Below are 22428 nucleotides of genomic sequence, written 5' to 3' on the forward strand. Positions count from 1 at the left end.
TCGACAGGCTCAGGCACCAAGAAAGACTGTCTCAGCCCACAACTTCTTTCTCCCTCTGGGAAAAAAAAGAAAAGAAAAAGAGTGGGATACATGTCCAATGATCAGGCTTCCCTGTGCACTGCTCAAGGGGCGGGCTTCTGTCTCACTTCACAAGGAGCGCTGAAGAAAATGTCACAATTTGGTTGCCCGGGGCAGCTAAGAACAAAAGAAAAAGAGATGGGTGGCTTGCTGCGGTCAGCACAGCTCTCTGTAAAGCTGAGATAAATAGCACAGCCTGAGGCTTCTCCTCCTTTTCATCTGCCTTTCAGTGCTCTGCCCCAGGAGCTGCCTTCTGTCTCACCTCACTGGGGGTGCTACTGAATAGTTTGATGGGGTAGCTGAAAACAAAGAAAAGAGGATATGTGTCTTGCTGTGGTGGCACAGCTCTGCAAGATTACCAAGAGAGAAAGAAGAGCCAAGTGTGTCTACAGTGTCCCAGCTCATGGTTCAATAGCCGGACACCGGAGGGAGCAAGAGGTTATGAACTTCTGAAACAAAATAAAACAAACCCAAACAGTAAATCCCTCTAACTGATAATCTGTAAACATGAATCTAGATAACACACATGCATAAAAAAAACTTGAGAGGCTCCCCAAATCTCACAGTAGGAAGATTGGTGAAGGTCTTTCCTTATTGAAGCCAGTCCACAAAGACTGGGAGAGGTGGCTATTTCTTCAAATGCACAAACATCAGTGCAAACCATGAATTGAGGGAAACACAACACTATCAAAGGAACAAAATAACCCTCCAATAATTAACCCTGAAGAAACAGAGGTCTGTGAATTTCCCGACAAAGAGTTCAAACATATTGTTTTCAAGAAGCTCAGTGAGTTACTAGAAAATGAAAGAGAATCAGGAAGGAAGTACCATGCAACATAGGTTGTTCCCGATTTTAGTCCCCTCACACACAAAAAAACAACTAGCGACTATTTATAGACAGAACACCATTGACAAAATTCCAGAACATGGCGGAGAGGTTAAAGCACTCTCCTGGAACACAGAGACTAAGAAGAATCACACTAGAAGGGTAAGAGGAGCAGCTACACTCTGACCACATCACCCCTCCCTCAGGATGGCACAGCTCTGTATCACGAGGGCCCCCTGGACCTATGGTTTCTCCTGTGGGAAAAAGAGAACCCAAGACATCCAGTTTTCCCAGCGTTTCAGAACCCTTCTATGGAGGCCCACTCAAGTCTTGCCTGATGGGATTAGTGAAAAAGTCTGCAAATTTGACCACTGGAAATCAGATAAAGATGGAAAATGAGGGCAAGGCTTACAGCAACAAGTGCTCAGATATCGATGAAGCAAATTCCTGCCAGCAGCAGCACTGAGATCCTGGCCAGTCGTCTTGCCCATCTGCAGAGCTGACCTGGGGACAACATCTGTTCAGGGAGCTCAGTTGGCCATTCTGCCTGGTTTGCATCCCTAACCAACAAACTGAACTGACCACCGAGCCCATTCTTTGTCTCTACTGAGGCCGGAAGGAAAATTCACAACCCTGCACAGTTGTTAAGCACAGCCTCTAGTCTTAGAACTCCAAAAAGCATGGCCACAAACATCCCGCAGCCTCAGAGCATATTCTATGGCCTTCCTGGATATGGAGCCAAGCCAGCAGTCATGCCAAACTCTTGAACACAGCCTCGACTCTTGCATTACCAGGGACCCAGCCACAGAGCCCAGTCTACAAACCCACCCAGGAGTGAAGCCCTAGCCCATGATCCTACCTGGTTACTGGACACAGCCTGTAGCCTTGCCCAGTGATCTTGCCTGGGCAGCAACTGCATTTGACCACCAAGCAGTCTCTAACCCCATTCTGCTGCAGCATACAGTTGGTACCCTCCTCCTGATGGCAGATCGTGGCTAGCAGCCTCTCCCAGAAGGAAAGCACAGCCTAGAAGGAACCTCAGTGAGCCAGGTAGGAGGGGTAGAGATATCAGTGTAGTCAAGAACTTGCAACCAAGAGTAGTCTAACCAGCAAGGCTATAGTTCAGGTTTGAAAAATAGATAAAGACGAGCAAAAGCTAAATGAATTCAGCAATACTAAACCAGATTTACAAGAAATGTTAAAGGGACTTTTCTAAGCAGAAAGGAAAAAAAATAGAAATATAAAAATTGTGAAAAGAAAAATCTCATTTGCAAAGATAAATCATATACAGTAAAGATAGTGATCCAGCAATTTTATTCCTGGGAATACATCTGGGAAAAAATGAAAACACTAAATCAAAAAAATCACATGAACCCCAGTGTACATACCAGCACTGTTTAGAACAGCCAAGACATGGAAACAACCTAAGTGCTCAACAACAGACAGATGGATAAAATTGTTGTATATAAATGCAATGGAATATTACTCAGACATAGGAAGGAATGAAATTCTACCACATTAATATTCACTAATATTATGCTTAGTGAAATAAGTCAGACAGAGAAAGACAAATATTGCATGGGACCACTTACATGTGGAATCTAAAAATAATACAAATGAATGTGCATGTAAAACAGAAACAAACTCACAGATATAGAAAAGAAAGTAGTAGTTACCAAAAGAAAGAGGGAAGGAGGGAAGGGCAAGATAAGGATACAGGACTAAGAGAGACAAACTACTATATATAAAATAGATATGAAACAAGAATATGTTATATAGCACAGGGAATGATAACCATTATCTTGTAATAACTTATAATAGAGTATAATCTGAAAAATTCGGAATCACTGTGCTATACACCTGAAACTAATATAATATTGTAAATGAACTGTACTTCAATAAAAAGAAATAAAATAAGTAAAAATATAAGTCAAATGCATAGAAACAAAAATTAGCATGGTGATTACCAGAGGCTGGGGTCATGGTGGGGATTGGAGAATGGGGAAATGTTGGTCAGAAAGTGCAAACTTCCAGCTAGAAGATGAGTAAGTTTTGGGATCTGATGCACAGCACTGTGATTATACTTTAAAACAACTGTATTATGTATTTGAATGTTGCTAAGAGAGAACAGATGTTAAAAGTTCTCACCGCAAAAGGAAAAGCTAATTAAAATATAAAATAAAATCTAGGACTTGGAGAATGAAGAAATTAATATACAAGAATACGTAGGCACTGTTAATAGCTTTAATGTCCTTCACTGATATTGCGGATTCAACCTTGGGCAGAAGATTCTTATTTAAATACTGAGCCTACAACTGCAATTAAAAGAAGATTAATTCAGGCTGTAACTAAGACAATCACCCTGACTTTAGACTTCTGGAAAAGGAATCTATTCACCTTTCTCAGGGTCTCTTCTCCTCCCCAGTCAATTTTTTTATTTATTCTATTTCCAAAAAATTCTGTATCTTTCCCCACCCCGAAAAATATTAGTCTAATCAGTATCTGTGATGCTGGAAATTGTTACATGACAACTCTGTATCATGGCCCATCCTAGTAAAATTTTGCAATATAAAATAAAAATGAGATAGTATTATAAAAACAGATTAAGGAGAGAAGTATATCTGAGCAATGTGTACACGGGGCTTTTAAACTACACCACACTGTAACTGTCTCTTGGCCAATTTCGAGGATAACTTCAGATTGTTGGAGGGTGGAGCAATGGTGATTGCATTGCGCATGATAAAAGAATTGAAGGGAAATCTCATCTCACAATTGAGTGATGGTGAACTGAGTTTGGGAAGTACTAGGTTTGAGATACTGGTGGGGCACTCCAGAAGAAATCTTCTGTAAGATGGAGGGATTTGAGATGAGAATGAAATTATACATTTTGAAAATTCATAATGAAGTACGCCAGAAAGAGAAAGAAAAATACCTTATGAGATCACTCATATGTGGAATCTGAGAAAAACAGAAAAGAAAAAGACAAATGAACACAAATACAAAACAGAAACAGACTCACAGACATAGAATACAAACTTGTGGTTGCGGGGGGTGGGGAGATAGACTGGGAGTTTGAAATTTGTAGATACTGACAGGTATATATAGAATAGATAAACAAGAGTATACTGTATAGCACAGGGAAATATATACAAGATCTTGTGGTAGCTCACAGAGACAAAGAACAAGACAATCAATATATGCATGTTCATGTATAACTGAAAAATTGTTCTCTACACTGGAAATTAACATGACATTGTAAACTGACTATAACTCGATAAAATAAAATTAAAAAAGAAAAAGAAAATTCATAGCCTACATAGAAATGGCACTATTTTGGGAAGAATGTGGGGAAACACAGAAGAAAATAGGAAAGATGAGATGAAAAGAAAGGAAAGAGTAAAAAAAAGGAGAAAGAAGTAAAAGGATAAGAAGAAAATGAAATCAGTGAAAACCACGAAAACAAGATTTAGATGAAAAAGAAAGAGAAAGGGGATTGTGTAAAATAAACTACCAGTTGACAGCCTCTTCCCCAAAGAGAGAGTCTGTACTGTTACGTAACTATAATCGCACCCCCAACCTCTATGCTGGCTAGCACCCAGGTATTCTTCACCCAACTGAACTGAAAGGAAACATTAGATAGTGTCTCCTTTGAAAACTTTTATGGAAGAGTCGAAGGATTGCATGCCCCTTCCTTTATGACATGAAAGCAGTACGCCGTTAAAAGCTGAGTTGATTGGGCTCCATGTAGACTTTCTCATCATATCTAGCATATTCTAGTTCTAGCCCTACTTCAGGAGCAACCATCAGGGCCACATTTATACAGGAGGAGCCCCACCTTTTAAGAGTGTCTCATAACAATTATGGAGATTATCCCATCAGCATAGTTTGTGGTTTCATGATGTTGCCGTGGAGTGATTGGAGCATAAAAGCTGCTTATCCTCTAGACCTTGTCTGTCTCCTTCCAGCCAAGCATGAGGTACATGTCCTGGAAGGAAAAAACGTGAGTTTCCCCAGCACAAGTTTGTTGTTGGACTTCTCAGATCATCTGTGGCTGGAAATGCCCCTCTTTGGAGTGATCCTGGTCTCCTACATCCTCACTCAGTAAGAAGAGTGAGTTCACACATTTGTAGGAGGGTAAACGACACCATCTTTTCAAATTATTTTCTGTAACAGTTCCCCTTTGCTGGATAGCCTCCAAGAAACTTTGCTGAAAACCTTTTGTACGGACCCTAACAAGATTTTTAAGTAAGACTTCATCGGGTTCGTCACACCTCCTCCCCAAACTATTTTAACCTCTCCTGTCTCTGAGCATCCCAGGCGCTCTCTCTTTCTCAAACATTTTATCACCCTGTAATTTATCATATTCTTATTTCATTAATACCCTTACCATCTGTCTTAGATATTTTATCAAGATAAAAATTCAAACCTCTGTGTAACAAATTTCCTTCACTTCTCTCAATTAATTTATGACAGACATGATTCAATATACCTTTATATTCTTACAAATGTGTGACCCAACATGTAAATTTATCTATTTTTCCCAATTTTCTAAATGGCTTTAAAGATTAGTGACAGCCCTTTTCCACTGTGGAGTGACCAATAACTATTCGGCTCTAAATGCCTAAGACATACATAACATAGAGCAGTCAATTGAATTCAGATTTGAACTGAGTTCATTAAGTACCAAGTGGTCTCCATTTATTAAGGATCAAGAAGCATGTCCATTTATTAAGGATCAAGAAGTAACGTCCCCTTTGAGTTTATCTTAGCCACCTGCCAAAGCCATAGACAACTCCCTTTGCTGGGTGACGCTTACTTTTAATCTCTTGTAACAAAGAAGGAGGTGAAGATTTTGGTTCACTAAGAGACTTGAAACAGTTGTGTACTGCCACTCTGTTCTCTTCCCAGGATATTATTTGAAAGTAGATACAACCTAAACTAGATTCAAGCCTCCCCTTTCTGAGCTGCCTTCTCTCTCCTGTGTATCTGGGCAGACATTGACTCCCCAGCCCAACATTTTGGTGATGGAGACAAACGCTTTGCTCACAATGAGGCATCTGTTTCAAGGTGGTGATGGCTTTGAAACTCTGACCCTCTCTGACCTTCCCTAGGGAGAGAAGACAGTCCTGTATGGTATCCAGTCAAAATCCATTAGCTCATCTGAAGCAGGTTTGATGGACAGTTTGTCTCTTATCTATATAACTTCAAAGGGCAGCAGGCATACTTTTTTTTTTTTTGCAGAAATTCTGAAAATGTGGCATGTTCCATTTGTTGTAACTTTTGAAATGCATCTTTCTGAGGGAAAAATACACAGAGAAATCTTGCTGCAAATTACTTCATGTCACATCTTGAGCATGAACCAGAAAACTTATCTCATACTCAGGGTCTTGGCGACACTTTTTTTAAAACCCACAAGAAACTAGAAAAGAAGTGATTGGGCAAGATAACCCTTACATCCACAATACATTCTCTGCCCTAACAAAGTCTCCCTAGAATGTCAAACATCCTTGGCCCACAAGGAATCAAAAGCCAAAACAGCAGAACGTCAATGGGTACTGTCGCCATCTCCAAGAGTTTTTTTTATTCATTCATCTGCATCCATCTCTGCTGTAGGAGTATTTCTGTTGTGTGATGAGCGTTCAGGGCTCTGCGCTTTGACTCCTTGGATACATTCCTTTGGCTGTTATTCTGCTATTAAAAGCCTGTGACTCTTTTCTTAGCTTTCCTTGGATATAGTCTAGGTACAAAGATTTCCATAGGCTTCTTTGCTTGGTCTTGCTAACAGAAACATGTTTATAGTTAAAGTCGATCCCATCTGCTCATGACTCATCGCAACTGTTGGGTTGACTTTTCTAGAATGATTCTCAGAGAATGGGTTTGTCTTCGCTTTATCTGCAAAGTCTCTGGGTGACTTACCATGACTCCCTGCTACAGACTGAATGTGTCCTCTAAAAATTTATATGTTAAAATGCTAAACTCCCCATGTGATGGTATTTGGAGGTGTGGCCTTTGGTACATAATTAGGTCATGAAGGTGGAGCCTTCATGATGGGATTAGAATTCTTGTAAGAAGTCACACAAGAGAGATGATTCCCTCTCTCTCTCTCTCTCTCTCTCTCTCTCTCTCTCTCTCTCTCTCTCTCTCTCTCTCTCTCTTCATACACAGTGAGAAAGTGGCCATCTGTAACTCAGGCTTTCCTGGCCAGAACCATGACCTTGGACTTGGCCAGTCTCCAGACCATGAGAAATAAATCATTGTTATTCAGGCTACCAAGTCTGTGGTGTTTGTTATCATAGCCTGAGCAGACTGAGACACTCTCTACACGTGTGCTATAAATGTCCTTCTCCCTTATGGTTGAAACACAAAGCCTGGGATATTCTGAGATTCAGGGGACATTTGAAAGGGCTTCCTGCCCACAGCAGCAGTCTAACACCAGAGAAAAAGTTATGCTGCTTCCATCGTGGGATAAAAGAAAGTTTCAAGAGGTAACGTAAGAAGTCTTATAATAAACATTGGGAAGTGAACAGTACATCAGAGGACACTGAGACACGAGACATGAGAAATAAATGAGAGGACAGGCGTCTGTACCTGAGTGATAGATCAGTGTCCCAATGACCAATGGACACTAAGGTGATCTACTATGATGTAAATTTTGATGTTCCCTTTGATAGCTCAGCTGGTAGAGCAGAGGATTTTAAATTTTGATATGCTCATAGCTTATATGTTTTAATTACCTTATTTGAGTATGAAAAATCTTTTCATAGGTTGCCCGCTATCTGAAAAACTACCACCTCATACTCCACACACTCTTAGTCCTTACATAACCCACAGAATAATACTAATGAAGTCAGACCACACAGCAATCCCACAATATTAATAATGCATTAATTTTGGTCATTTCTACTACCAGTGACCTGCAGTCTTGACCAACTACCACAAAAGCAAAGGTTTAACAGAGGTCAGTTGAGAGAATTACTGTAGAATTTCCCATTCCGAACACTATGGCCACTAAACCAATTATGCACAAAAGTCATCTGGACTCTAGCAGAATCGGTGGGAATGAAGACAGGCCAACCTACCAAGAAGAGTTTCAGAATCAGAAAGTTCAGGCAGCCTCTCAGCTTCTTCTAGACCCTATTGTCTAACGGTACTTAGGATGGGATAGACAAGATGGGACTTTGTAAAGCAGATTCTTCCACACACACATATTTAGATGCTTATAATGATGTGAAAAGATAATGCTGAGCTGAGTTGAGTTTTCAAGATAAGGAAGGAGGTGGGAAGGATGTTCCAAGAGAATAAAGAGCACCTAAAAGTGCATGGAATTGAAAGGGGAAAAAAAAACTGGCTTTTCCCAAGAATTATGAGAATTTTATTCCATCAGCATGTCAAGTATTTTAGGAATAATGGGAGGAAATAAGACTTATAACACTGAGGCCACCAATGTTAATAGTAGCATTATTTACAATTGCCAAGGTATGGAAGTAGCCTATGTGTCCATCAACAGGCTTAAGAAAGTGCTATATACAATGGAATACTACTCAGCCATACAAAAGAGTAAAATTTTGCCATTTGCAGCAACATGGATGGACTTGGAGGGCATTATGCTAAGTGAGATAAGTCAGTCAGACGGGGAAAGGCAAATACCGTATGATATCACTTACAAGTGGGATCTAAAAAATACAACAAACTAGTGAATATAACAAAAAAGAAGCAGACATAGATACAGAATAAACAAGTGGTTACTAGTAGGGTCTGAGAGGCAATATAGGGGTGGGGGAGTGGGAAGTACAAACTGTTGGGTGTAAGATAGGCTCGCGGATGTATTGTACAACATGGGGGATGTAATCAGTTATTACAATTATTTTGTAATAATTGTAAATGGAAAGTAACTTTTTAAAATTGTATTTAAATTTTTTAAAAAATTTAAGTCACAGGTAACACAACAGATTTTTTTAATAAACAATAATATTTTAAATATCAATTTTAAAAAAGAACACTGGGGCCATAGAGTGATAGTGAAAAGTTTTTTAGATTTGTGTGTGAGTGTGTGTGTGTGTGTGTGAATGGTACAAGTAAATGGAGATTCAGCTTATTTTTAGTAGGCTAAGCTATGTCCCTGGCACAGAAGCCATTGCAGGAGCCAAAACCCAGCAATTTTTTTCCCCAAATCATGATTCTCTAGGAGTAAATAAGAGGCAAGTAAAGTAAGACAATGATCTTTGAACAGTTTTGCTCATATGTTCCCTAGAGTTAACATCTGGGAAAGCAGACGCTTGTGCATTTTTAAGTTGGCTTCAGCCAACCTTTTTTCCAACATTTTAGACTGTTGCAAAGGAGTATGTTAATGGTGTATATTATTTACCATGTATTTGCCTTAAATATGTTCATCAAACTTTGGATTTGTAGGTTTAGTTTATTCAATTTTTTGAAAGCATCTCCTATCTTACTCCATGACTTAGTCCTCAATTTCAAACCAGCCAGGCTGTTAGATTTACATTTCATCTGAAAAATCTGCCTTACTTACTTCTTTAATTAAGTGAGTGGGTTAAAAATGCATCCCTGTGGCACTGTTGCCAAGTCTGGATTCTAATCTTGAAATAGATACTGTCAGAAAGATGAGAAATCGAGAAAATGTAAACCGATGTAGATTGATAGGTGTGGTTGCATGAGAGGGAGGAAGCATGGGGATTCAGCATGTTTTGTCACCGTGAGGAAATCAGGCCACGCGGCCTTCAGTATTTCCCATCTGAGCTCTCTTGGGACTCTCTGCCGTAAATAATACTTTTTAAAAATTATCCCTTTGTTTTAAGTAGCCCTTTGTTTGCAATATAAAGCAATTTTTCTTAGAACTATTCAGGATGGGTGTGAACTCTAGCTTCTGTCTCCTCGGCTCAGCAAGACCACGAGGGTGCAGTCGGCAGGGACAGAGGATGACTTGACTGTGTCTTGAGATCACAGTCCTGTACATCCCGTTGTCTGGCTGTAGTTGCTTCATAGCTTTTCACTTGGACTGTTGTGTCTTTGAGGAGGAGGTTAATACTGAGCGCTCAGATTACTGACCATCCCTCCACCTTCGTGTAGTCCCCAGAGTCCTGGTGTGATGGGACCTGGAAGACTCTTTCTGGGACGTGGAAGACAAGCTCTGGCTCGATCTGTGTTTTCTTGTCTGGAGTTTGACTTCTGTTTTCAAGAATGGCTTTAAAAACTATGTAAGAAATAAAGAATTCATTGTGAAAAAAATGAAAAGAATAAAAGGAAATTAAGTCCACTGTCAAAAAAAAATTCAAGATGGTGAAAGGAATGCCTGTTCAGCTGGTAAATGGAAAAAGATTGGTTGTGAAAAGGGAGGTGGGGAAGGAGAACTGACAGCTTCTGAGCTTTCAGACAAATGCATTTCAGACAAATGAAATTGGAAGCACCCCTCTCATAGTATCTACCAAACATGATCTTTCCGTTTCTTCATAATACCTCTCATGCAGCCTTTGGGAATTTCGAACGTTATTTAACTTCAGAATGAAAGGTGATGCAGGACAGAAGCTGTCTGACTCTTGATCCTAGAAATTGTGAAAACAATGTTATCAGGAAGATAAACCGGTACTCGGGGAGAAAATCTTCCCAGCGCTATGCCCTGACTGTCTGAAATATTCCCCAGACGAATGGGAAGCTGCAGAGGCTACAATACACAGGGGACCTCAACAGACAGACTCAGAGTTGAAATTGTAACCAGAGAGCCTTAACTAAAACCAGAAATAGCATCATAAAAGTGTACTAGTAGCTCATTTTGCACTGGGATCACGGCTATGGAAAGGAAACTCACCAGGACTTCAGTGCCACAGACAGCTTTGAGGGGAGCAAGAGTCCTGCCGTAAAGAATGAGTGAGCTCTGGTCATTATGAGAGGTGATGGAGGCGACCAAGCTTACTGTGTGATTGACCACTTCACAATACGTACATGTGTCAAAAATCATCACATGGTACACCTTAAACATGCGCTATGTTATATGTCAATTATATCTCAAGAAAGATAAAATTAAAAAAAGTGAGATTTTTGACCAGCTCATTTGAAGGAATTTTCATGAGTTTAGCAAAAAAACAAAGTGCATAGAAACTGTATAACATTGCCCACCCTGGCTATCTACCAAAAGATTGTTGTTGTTTTTTTTTTTTGTCTTTCCATGTGACAAGTAAAACAGGCAGTGGAGACCATGTGTAGTAGTCAGAAAAAAAATTTCAAAAGTTACTACTCTGTGCCAGTCACTGTTCTGAGTGCTTTACAAAAACCAACTCATTTTGCACTTGTAATAGACTGTAGAGGTAATCCTGTGTTTCCGGTACTTTTTGGATCCCAAGTGAGACACGAGAGGTTGGTTAGGTAACCTGCTCAAATACACACAGAAAATGTGTAGCTGAGCTTGGTGCTTAAGCCTGTTCAGTACGCTCACTCTAACTGAATTCTGTGCTGTACAAGTTACTCTTCCTTTCTGATTTTACGACAGCCCTCACCTACCCTAAAAAGTTGAAAATAGAGAGACCTGATTTCCTGTTGTTGGACCATTTCCTCTAGTCTCCTGGTCTTCCAGGATTTACGGTTAATTGTAAGCATCCCAAGCTCACACTCTACATCAATTACCAGCTAACCCTTCAGGTGCTAATTAAACATCAGGGGTAACTTCCCAGCCAGAGGAGAGCAAGGCTGTCCTCCCAGTGTCTGGGGAGAAGGAGCAGAGCCCACATAGAAACAGATGGAGACAAGGAGGGCAAATTTCGTCTGCAGGATGATTTTGAAATGAACAGGGAGCATGACATAGGATGATTTGTCACCTAAGAGCCTTATTCTCAGAAGTAGCCTTCACTACATAAGCACATAAGCTTGCTCCACTGAACCAGAATGTCTGCAGCTACCTTAGGGATCAAGGATAGCGCATCTGGAAACCACGGGGTCTCCCCAGCGAGTGTGTTGTGATGGAAGGCAGACAGACCTTTCTTCTAGACTGAGAATAATCTCTCCACACCTACTCAGAGGGCACAGCTCAGGTAAGGGTAAAGTCCCAGCAACTTCATCAGAGCAAACAGGTTGCTTCTTCCTAGACATGGAGAACATTTCCAGTGACTCCATCCCTAAATGTCTCTACCCAACAACAACAACAAAAAAAAACCACATGCTGCTAATAAAGCCTCCATTCCTAACCAAGCCCTCTGTAGAAGCCAGGGAAACATGGAGATAAGTGGTTGGTCCTCAACTCTTCAAATTGTGTACTTCAAGCTAGAAAAGACAGCCAGGAACAGAGAATAGGTTGCCCTTGCCTCTAGGTAGACCAGTGTTCGATACTCACTGGCAGTGTGGATATTGCCCAGAATAAATGAGTCCCTGAGTCCCATTTCTACTGCCTCTCAGTATTTTGGACAATGCTGGGGTCAACAGTTACAAGAGTAATATTAAGCCCTGCATGGCCATGGAAAGAGGAATCGAGCAAATAAAGCCAAACCCATTCCCAGAGAAAGCAAGCTGCTAGTGGCATTTCAGCAGCAAATTGAAATATTCAGAGAACATGAAGAAGCAGTGGGGTATGGGTGAGGGACTAGGTTTATGCAAGAGGCCATCCCTGCCTCAGGGACATGTGTCTGCTTGCAGAGGCTGGCGCCCTCCCTGTGTGGGCTTGTGTCCTCTGTAGTCCCAGAGCCCCATCACTGCTGCGTTCCAGCTCCTCTCCTGCCCTTTTCCAGTCCCTGATACCACTAGAAAAGGTGACTGATGGGGTTCAGGACTCTAAGCACCATCTGGAATAAGGAGTTCTTTGAAGGAAGAGGCCTTTATATTTGTTAACATAATCAGTAATGATTTTATGAATTAAGTGCATGAATCATGCTGTCCAAATGCTGTGAATGATACAATGTGCGAGATTCTTGTTTTTAGAGAAAGCACAATCTTGGCAAAAAGTAAAAGTTATCATACTCGGAATGAACAGCAAACAGTATAGCACGTTATTAAGTTTTCCATTAGGCCAGGTCTTCGGTATTTTTCGGCATGTTTAACAAAGAGTTGTCCTGGGTCAGGGGTTATGACATCTGGGGGCCTGTGAGGAGGTGTCCTCCCTTCTGGATAAACCAGTATCAGGGCGCTTAAATATCTCATCCCGTGGAGTCACGTTGCATCTCTGAGCTGAGTGAGGAAGATGATCTTAACCTTTATGAACTGTTCCGTTTTCCCAGAGTTACTGAAATAGGACACAAGACAGCGAACATATAGTGCCTGGTAGCCGGACTGAGAGGTAGCGTGCTCATTCAGTGCTGGTGTGTTTCCTTCCCCCCTCACTGTTTGCTAGGGGAAAAAAATCTCTAAAAATAAAATATTTTGACAAATTATACTTCAGGCCCCTTGTGGGAATATGGTTATTAATGCTCCTCAAACCTCTGTGTTTAGGAGTATAGGAGACGACGAATAGTGAGGCATCAGTGAGAATGGCTTATGAAAAAAGAAGAAACTGAGCTCTGATGAAATAGCACTTCCTGGCTGGTGGATACATGATGGCAAAGGTCTGGCGCAGGGTGAGTGAGGCCTGTGGGTGCACCTGGGTGTTAACTATGCTGAAGGGGCTGATGGCTTAAGAGTTAGCAGAACAAAGCCAAAGGGGGCAGAATGAGAGGGGAAGAGGCTAAAAGTATATTCTTCCTTATTGTGCCGGTTCACGCCTTCATTTTACTCTAATCAGAACGTCCACCCAAGAAGCAGCAGGTCACCAGAACAGAACTGGAAATACAAATAAATCATAAGAAAAGTCCTTTTTTTTTCTTTTTTGAGGAAAACATACCTATTAATATCAGTGAAGGAAGATAGTGTCATTCTTAAGCCTTGTCCCCGAGACTCAATCTGCAGTATAATTTTAGTTACAATCTTGGCAGTGAAACAGGGCTCTCAGCTGGTTAACTCAGTGATGGGAATTTTAGACTGGATTTTAGATTGAAGAAGGAGATCTTCAGAGCTAATAGGCAATAAGACCCTGTGGCCTAGTCCTTGTTTGCCTACCTCGTAAGTTTATTTTCAGATATTTCTGTCTTGTTCTTTGGAGGAGGTAAAATGTTTGTCACCCCTCAAGGGGAAGTCCAGCAGCCAGTGCCTGGCAGATAGATAGATAGATATATAGATAGATAGATAGATAATAGATAGATAGACTGACAGATAGACAGAGAGCAGAGAGAGAGAGAGAGATCAGAAGTTTTATATATCATACAAGGAATGACATGGAGTTATGATTCCTGTAATTATATATTTCACAAGGTATATTAATATGTTCACATCTAGCCTGCCAGTAGGTATGGTGTAAATACTGTCATTAATATTCCCCATGGCAGCTGCTAAGAGAGAGAGGGAGGTGACATGGTCAGAAGAAACTGCAGGGAGTTTGATGTGAGAAGGGTACGACCCCTGCTGTTGCCTGGTAACTCGTTAAGGGGATGGGCTTTTATTTTTTTTAGGTAACTAATTGGAAGACTTAAAGATACCTTTGCTCTTAACACTTGACTCTTAGAAAGATGACTCTAATGTGAATGTGAGTGATGGGTTGGACAAGGAAGGGCCTGCCTGCACAGAGACAGTTGACAGGCTCTGAGAGGGGTCCAGACGACAGATCTGGCCCAGGATGACAGTGGCGAGAATACAGACAGCCCCCATGACCACACCGTTGTGCTGGAAGAATGAATAGAACAAAGTCACTAATGAAATGTAGTAAATGAGGAAAATGAAATGAGGAACAAAATATGATTAGAAATAACCTGAATATTTCAAGTCAGAGTGATTAATGCAGAGACAGCAAAAATTAGCAAGGAGATGCTGGTTGGAGGTTGGAGGAATGGCTGGCATGTTAAATTGGGGCTGCTTCAGTGAGTAATGTCAAAAGGGAAGATGGACGTCAGTGAATAAGGGACAGCTAGAGACAACAGGTCTGGAAGGATTCTGCCTGAGGGTGATTGTATCTAATGTGGAAATTACTGGGTTTACCCAAGGAGGTGAGGCAGCACCTTGGGAAACACATCTCTTGGGGTGGAAGAAATACAGAAGGATGTCAAGGGAGAGCAGAGGTCAGATCTGAAGCAGAGCTGTAAATGTGAAGCGCTGGAGAGCAAGGTGTCTGATGCAGGGTGAGAAGGGTCAGGCTGGGATGGCGTCCAGCTTCGCAGCCAAGGGGCTGTGTGTGTGTGTGTGCGCGCACATGCACACGCATCTGTGCCTGAACACGGAACTGAAAATTACACTGCAGCCTCTTCTCTGTCCCCTTACCACTTTCCTTCCTGTGACATGACTCTTCTCTTTCTGGCCTTCTCTTCTATCTTGGTCATTTGCCCAAATGCTGTAGCTGCTCCCCAAGTCACCAACTGCTTTTTCAAAAACAAAATACTAGAAGCAAAAGCAAGCTAGTGGGATCACATCAAACTAAAAAGTTTCTGCACAGCAAAGGAAATCATCAACAAAACAAAAAGCTAACTGAATGGGAGAAAATATTTCCTAATAGTGTAATGATTGGTAATATTGTAATAATTTAATAATTGATTTGTAATATTATAATTTATTTGTAATATAATAATGCATAGCTGATATTGTAATTGATAATTTATATATATTTATAACTCATACAACTTAATAGCAGAAAAACCCAATCAAATTTAAAAATGGGAAGAAGATCTGAACAGATATTTTCCCAAAGAAGTTCTACAGATAGGCAACAGGTACATGAAGAAGATACTCAGCATCGCTAATGACCAAGGAAAGGCAAATCCAAACCACTATGAGATACCACCTCACACCCATCAGAATGGTTATTATCAAAACACCAAAAATCATTGTTGGTAAGGATGTGGATAAAAAGGCACCCTTCTTCACCATTTGTGGCATGTAAGTTGGTGTAGCCACTATCGTAAACAGTATGGAAGTCCTCAAAAAATTAAAAATAGAATTTGTATATGTAATTAGCAATTCCACTTTTAGGTATTTATCTGGTAAAAACAAAAACACTGGCATACCTCAGAGATACTGTGGGTTCTATTCCAGACCACCGCAACAAAGCAAATATTGCAATAAAACAAGTCACATAATTGTTTGGTTTCCCAGTGCTTATAAAAGTTATGTTTATACTATACTGTCATCTATGAAGTACATAGTAGCATTATGTCTAAAAAATGCACTTATCAATTGTATATTACAGCATCTAGGCTGAACAGATCTTCATAATTTTATAGTTAATGTATGAAGCAACAAACAAAGAACTAAAAAAGAATTCTTCATAAATTAGCTGCACACAGGACTACTTCATTTCTTTTCTTGTCTTTTTCTGTTTTTTAATTTTTTTAGTTGAAGTATGGTCAATTTACGATGCTGTGTTAATTTCTGGTGTACAGCATAGTGAGATATATATATATATATATACACACACATACACACATATATATTCCTTTTCATATTTTTTAAAATTACAGCTCATTACAGGGTACTGAATATAGTTTCCTGTGCTATACAGGAGGACCTTGTTGTTTTATCCGTTTTATATATAGTAGTTAGTGTCTGCAAATCCCAGATTCCCAATTTATCCCTCCCTACCCATCCTCCCTTGGTAACCATAAGTTTGTTTTCTATGTCTATAAGTCTGTTTTGTAAAGAAGTTCATTTATGTCCTGTTATTTACATTCTACATATAAACAATATCATATGGCTTTTTTCTTTCTCTTTCTGGCTGACTTAACTTAGTGTGATGATCTCCAGGTCCATCCATGTTGCTGCAAATGGCATTATTTTATACTTTCTTATGGCTGAGTAGTATTCGTGTGTGTGTGTGTGGGGGGGGGTGTGTGTGTGTGTGTGTATCACCTTTATCCAGTCGTCTGTCAATGGACACTTAGGTTGGTTCCATGTCTTGCCGATTGTAAGTAGTGTTGCTGTGGACAATGGAGTGCATGTATCCTTTTGTTCATTTCTTTTCTCTCATGGACTGTATCATTCCCATTATGAACTTGAGCGGGTACAGTCCTGTGGGGTGTATAGGAGGCTGAAGGCCAATGGAGTAGGAAGGCCCCATGAATCAGCAGAGGGCAACCCAGCCACTTTCGGACAGCAATGGAATCCAGAAACCAAATCCACTGTGTTTTCTGACTCTGAGAGAAAACAGCTGCTTGGCAAAGAAGTTGTACGGGGAATGTCATTCAAACTGCCTGATAAATGTTATCTCTAAAGGCAATCTGATCCTTCAGTGGAAGGACTGGGGGCTATGTTTCTTACACTGATTACCACCTTTCTCCCTTTGCTCAAAATTCTATGTTCTGGGGCCTCATTGAGTACCATTAGGCACCAAGTCAAGAGTGGAAGTGACTTAACTCCTCCACTCCAGGGACTGAGAGGACATTGGTCTGTGCTTTTTTTCTAACTGCGGGAGTGAATTAGTGCCGCCCACATGTGAGCAGTCACAGGTCGAGAGACCGGCATGGTACAGGGAGCCAGGGAGGCAGATGTAAGCCTTCGGCGGTGAGTAGGATGCGTTTATATCAGTAAACCCCTTAGCTGTTCACAAAGCACTTACTCTTGTTTTATGCCACCTTTCGCCTCCCATCCACCACCACCTCCAAAAGGCAAAACGAGAAAGCCTAAGGAAGTGGTCAATTCCCTGTTGATGAGTTCGTAGAGAGAAGTCAGACGTTCTAAAAGCAACAGGAGCTGTGTCAGACTTTGACTAAATTGGAAGAAAGTTGTTCTTAACGATATGCTTTCACAAACCCAATGTCCCCCTATCCTCCCCAAGGCTCTGTATTTGGAGCAGGTATTTTCTCCCCACATTACAGATGCAGAAATGAAGTTCAGAGAAATTGAATGGCCATGGAGTAGGAAGGAGAGCAAGATATATACGCAACTGTTCTGACTCCTGATTCTGATTTCCCCCACATTTCAGTGTCACTGCGGAACATAAGGAAGACCATACAGAGTAGAACCTGTACAGGAAAGCACAGGCACAGACATGAGAAAGACGATTAATTTCTCTTCTTAGACTTTATTCATCCCAACTTTCTCGATTGATCACAGGTGCCAGAAAATGCCTCAGCATGAGAAGTGACAACCAGAGCTTTTGGGGGGACCCTCCTGAGGACTTTGTCCTTCTGGGTGTTTCTGACAAGCCATGGCTGCAGCTCCCTCTCTTTGTAGTCCTCCTGGTGTCCTATGTTCTGGCCATGTTGGGGAACATTTCCATCATCCTGGTGTCCCGGCTGGATCCCCAGCTCCACAGCCCCATGTACATCTTCCTCAGCCACCTCTCCTTCCTGGACCTCTGCTACAGCACCACCACCGTCCCTCAGATGCTGGTCAACATGGGCAGCTCCAGGCAGACCATCAGCTACAATGGCTGCACAGTACAGTACACGGTTTTCCACTGGTTGGGGTGCACTGAGTGCATTGTCTTGGCAGCCATGGCCCTGGACCGCTACGTGGCCATCTGTGAGCCCCTCCGGTATGCCATTATCATGCACCGCCCTCTCTGCCAGCAGCTCGTGGCTGTGGCCTGGCTCAGCGGCTTTGGCAACTCCCTCGTTCAGGTAGTCCTGACAGTGCAGTTGCCTTTCTGTGAGCGACAGGTGCTGAACAACTTCTTCTGTGAGGTGCCAGCCATGATCAAGCTATCCTGTGCTGACACAGCTGTGAATGACACCACACTGGCCGTGCTGGTGGCCTTCTTTGTGCTGGTCCCCCTGGCTCTCATCCTTCTCTCCTACGGCTTCATTGCCCGGGCAGTGCTCAGGATCAAGTCCTCCAGGGGACGCCGCGAGGCCTTTGGGACCTGTTCCTCCCACCTAGTGGTGGTCTCTCTCTTCTGCCTACCTGCCATCTACATGTACCTGCAGCCCCCTTCCAGCTACTCCCAAGAGCAGGGCAAGTTTATCTCCCTTTTCTACTCCATAATCACTCCCACCCTCAATCCTTTCATCTATACCCTGAGGAATAAGGATGTGAAGGGTGCTCTGAGAAGGCTCCTGGCAAGGATCTGGAGGCTCTGCACAAGATGAAGACCTGAGATGTGGCAGTATCCATCGGTTAGAGAGCACTGGGCCAGTGTATTGTGTGCTCAGAGCACCTTTCATTAAGGAGTCAATAACCAAACAGTGTGTTTTTGAGAGATCTGAGAGTCCCCAAAAATCCCTCATCCAAAACATCTCACTTCCTGCGTGCTCACAGCATCTGAAAGCCCACTTTTCCCAATAGTCTTTAATTCTAAGAGGCCGTATGTTTTTAGAAATTGTTTAAACAGAATTGATATTCAATAAGGATTCGTCAAAGTATTTAATTTCTAGTTTTCTGATTCCTTCCCCTTCTCATCTTCCTACTTTTCTTCTATTTCTCCCCCATTTGTCTCTTTCTAAATTTCTTTCTTCCTTTTCTCAAATATCCTAAGTATAAATAATGTAAACTGAAACATAATCTTATATTACTTATAATAAATTCATGTTCTTCTCCATATATTTATATATCCATAAATTGTATGACTTTGAAAAAAAATTCTAAAACTGAAGAATATTACTTTCTTCTTCCTGTGATCTTAGATTATGCTTCTTTTTTCTGAAGTTCAGGTTTTTGTCTATAGAAAGTTTTTCCACCATTGACTGAAAACAATACAAGCATATGTACTGTGACTCTATATTGGTTCTAAGAGTACGAATAAAAATAGTATAATCTTTATGTAAAAAAAAGAATACATTCCAGTTAAGAATACAGGATAAATACAATCATAGTTAATGACAATAAAACTTTATTTTAAATAACAAGTTCAAGGTAATTGTAATAGCTAACATTTATAGAAAAGGTTTCCATGATGCAGGTACTAGATTAAGTGTATTTATATATACCCTCCTGTTTAATCTTCAGATAAGCTTATAATACAGTCATTTTATGATCCCTCATTGTCATAAAATAATTTGATGATTAGAGAGATTGCAATAACTTGGCATCTGGTAAGCGTTCAGAGAAATTGAGACCAGCTCAGAAATTAAGGGCCACCTCCCTTAGTAGAACAGAACCATGATGTTAGGACTTTTTATTAGCATTTTGTTTTCTCTTCTTCTAGATTTATTTAAACTAAATTTATTCATTTTTATCCCCCTACCATGTACATGCCAAATATTAACATAGCCAAGCAGAGAAAATGAAATAATAATAATTATTATAATAAATGAAAACTAGGAAAAAGGAAAATTAAAGAAGTCTTTATTATATGGTAAAGACAAAAAGGGAATATGACTCACAAAGCTATAGCGTTTGATTTAAGACAAGTGAAAAGACCATGACTTCTCCTGTTACCAAGATCACAAAGGGATTTTTCCCCTGGGCCATACAGCAGCCACTGGGTGACAGCTCAAAGCCCTTTAGAACGACCTTAGTGAACATACATAATGATGCACAAGAGCTTTCTCTCCTGATTTTTCCTAATGGCACAGATTCAAGGCACAATTCAATGAAAAGAATGTAACGTGAAAGAAAGTCAGTCCACACGTATTAACTATGTAATGAACTGACCTAATTCTAGGATGCATTGGAGAGTATTGAGTGTCTCAAAATAGACATGCTAGATTAAACATGGTCTCAAGGTCTTTTCCACTCCTTGCAGTGAGAGATGGAGATGAATTTTCTTCTCCTTAAAGACTGACATTAGTGACATTTGACAATTTGAATAAAGTAAAAGTAATAGTCTAGATCTTTTTCAAGGCAAGGTCATAAGAAGATTCAGCCAGCTTCCAGCTAGTAACACTCTTTCTGTGTCCCTGAGGGGCCAGGTAAGAAGTCCAGCTACCCTAAGACCGCCATGCTAGGGAAACTGCAGGCAAATGTTATCCATAGTCTCCCCCAAACCAGGCTTCCATCCAGCTCTCCCACACCTGGGTGGAGCTACCCTAGACCTGCCCACCAGCTGAACATCATCCAGTGACCTCAGTAGACACAACATGGAGCAGATGAATCTCCCAGCTGAGCTCTGCCCAAATTCCCAACCCACAAAATGGTAAGATACAATAAAATAGTTGCTATTCTAAGCCAGTAAGTTTCACGGGGGGTTGGCAGGCAGCAATAGGTAAGTGGAACACCAGGGACCTCTAAAATATTCAATATCAGAGTTACATAAAACCACAAGATAAACATGGTGAATTTTCCAGAAGCATTGATATTATGCAACATTTTAGGGAAAAATATTAAAATAATTCAGCTAATAAACAAACTGAAATATGTTTACATTTTAATAAACTACATAGATATAAACACATAGATAAAATTTTTATAATGAGACCCAATATTTTGCATGTTCTTGGTGCTTCACTCTGTTTTACAGTAAGTTTCCTGAAATTCACTTTCCTCTGCTTTTAAAGTACTTTGTGGAAAAGTGAGAAACACTCATGAAAAGGAAAGGATAGAATGTGTGTCTACACTCCACTAGCATTTGTCTCGCTTTTCTTTACACAGATCCTGTGCATCCTCTGCCCTCTTTTACTTTCTGGAGATGCATTTCCTTTTGTCCATCGTGACATCTTTCTCTGTTCTTCCTTTGGCCCGATCTACTGGGCCTCATCTTTCCAGGATGCTTGGGGGTGCCTTGAGTGAGTCACTTCCCCTGAAAGGAGCCTCAGCGTTCTCCACATTCAGGGAGGCTGTTAACTGTGTAGAGTCCCACGCATCTCCAAGGCTATATGCCTTAAACTTGTACAAATAGCAAATAGTTATTTGTCAATAAAACTGGAGAAATGTATAATTCACTGGGGTTTGGTATGTTCACAGGTTTGTAAATTCATCACAATTTTGTTATTTTTTTTACCTCAAAAAACCCCCATTCTTGTTAGCCATCACCCCTAAACTTTCATTCCACCATACCCCTAGCCCTAGGCATCCATCTACTTTCTGCCTCTGTAGATTTATCTATTTAGGACGTTCCTCTAAAATATTTGAGGTGCATTTTTTTCTTCCCAGTAATTTCTAATGCCCATAGAGCTTCTCTACTGAGGCTGAAGCATCTGCTGCTTCAATGGGGTAAAGAAACCGTTGTTAACCTTGCCGGTTACGTTTAAACACCTCAATGGAGACTATGGTCGTGATTATTTGACGGTCAGGGATTTTGGCAGGAAGCTACTGAGTGGTTCTCCACTGACATCTGTGCAGTCCTGTAGAATCAGAATGGGGAGCCCTGACTTGGTGCGGTGTTCCATAAGGGCTCGTGGACAAAGGATCCACATTCAAACTTTTCAAACCTAAGACAACGGAAGCAGAAAACAAAACTCAACAGGAAATGACCATTTTCCGTCAATTTTCCTCCCATGTGTCAGGGGCCCTCATATACAGTCATACATTCCTCTCTTCTCTTTATTACCTTCAAGGTAGTTGTTTTTGTCCATCTTACCTTCTTAGGCCCTCCAAACAGAGTTTTCCAGCTGAATAACTTCAACCTAGGATGAGAAAGCATCGTAGCCAGGCACCTTAGTGGCTGTGCCTAGGATGTTGGTCTCTGTGCTGGCCAA

At 41.0% G+C, this 22428-nt stretch overlaps 2 protein-coding genes across 8 annotated transcripts in view; both read left to right on the forward strand.

Moving 5' to 3' along the window:
- The window catches only part of LOC140690971 (olfactory receptor 2B11-like), a 51936-nt gene extending 32671 nt beyond the window's left edge, over positions 1 to 19265 (forward strand). Inside the window, exon 3 of the mRNA XM_072953364.1 lies at positions 17966 to 19265. Coding sequence (XP_072809465.1) covers positions 17986 to 18942 — 957 coding nt within the window. The 5' untranslated portion in view covers positions 17966 to 17985 and the 3' untranslated portion in view covers positions 18943 to 19265. The remainder of the gene's footprint in view (positions 1 to 17965) is intronic.
- Positions 1 to 22428, forward strand: part of LOC140690967 (olfactory receptor 2H2-like) — an 88190-nt gene that overhangs the window by 32842 nt on the left and 32920 nt on the right. For 2 of the 7 annotated variants that reach the window (XR_012066388.1, XM_072953320.1), the window contains one exon: positions 13328 to 13452. The exons of 2 other annotated variants lie outside the window; for them this stretch is intronic. Coding sequence is in view for 1 of the 5 variants with exons in the window: in XM_072953312.1 (XP_072809413.1) it covers positions 4876 to 4904 (29 nt within the window). In the remaining 4 variants the exon portion in view is untranslated. Of the gene's footprint in view, positions 1 to 4850; positions 4905 to 6016; positions 6074 to 13327; positions 13453 to 22428 lie in introns of those variants that run through there. 3 more of the 7 variants (XM_072953339.1, XM_072953347.1, XM_072953312.1) reach the window with 3 other exon arrangements.

The sequence above is a fragment of the Vicugna pacos genome, chromosome 3 (assembly GCF_048564905.1).
Source record: "Vicugna pacos chromosome 3, VicPac4, whole genome shotgun sequence".
In the NCBI taxonomy this organism is placed as follows: domain Eukaryota; kingdom Metazoa; phylum Chordata; class Mammalia; order Artiodactyla; family Camelidae; genus Vicugna; species Vicugna pacos.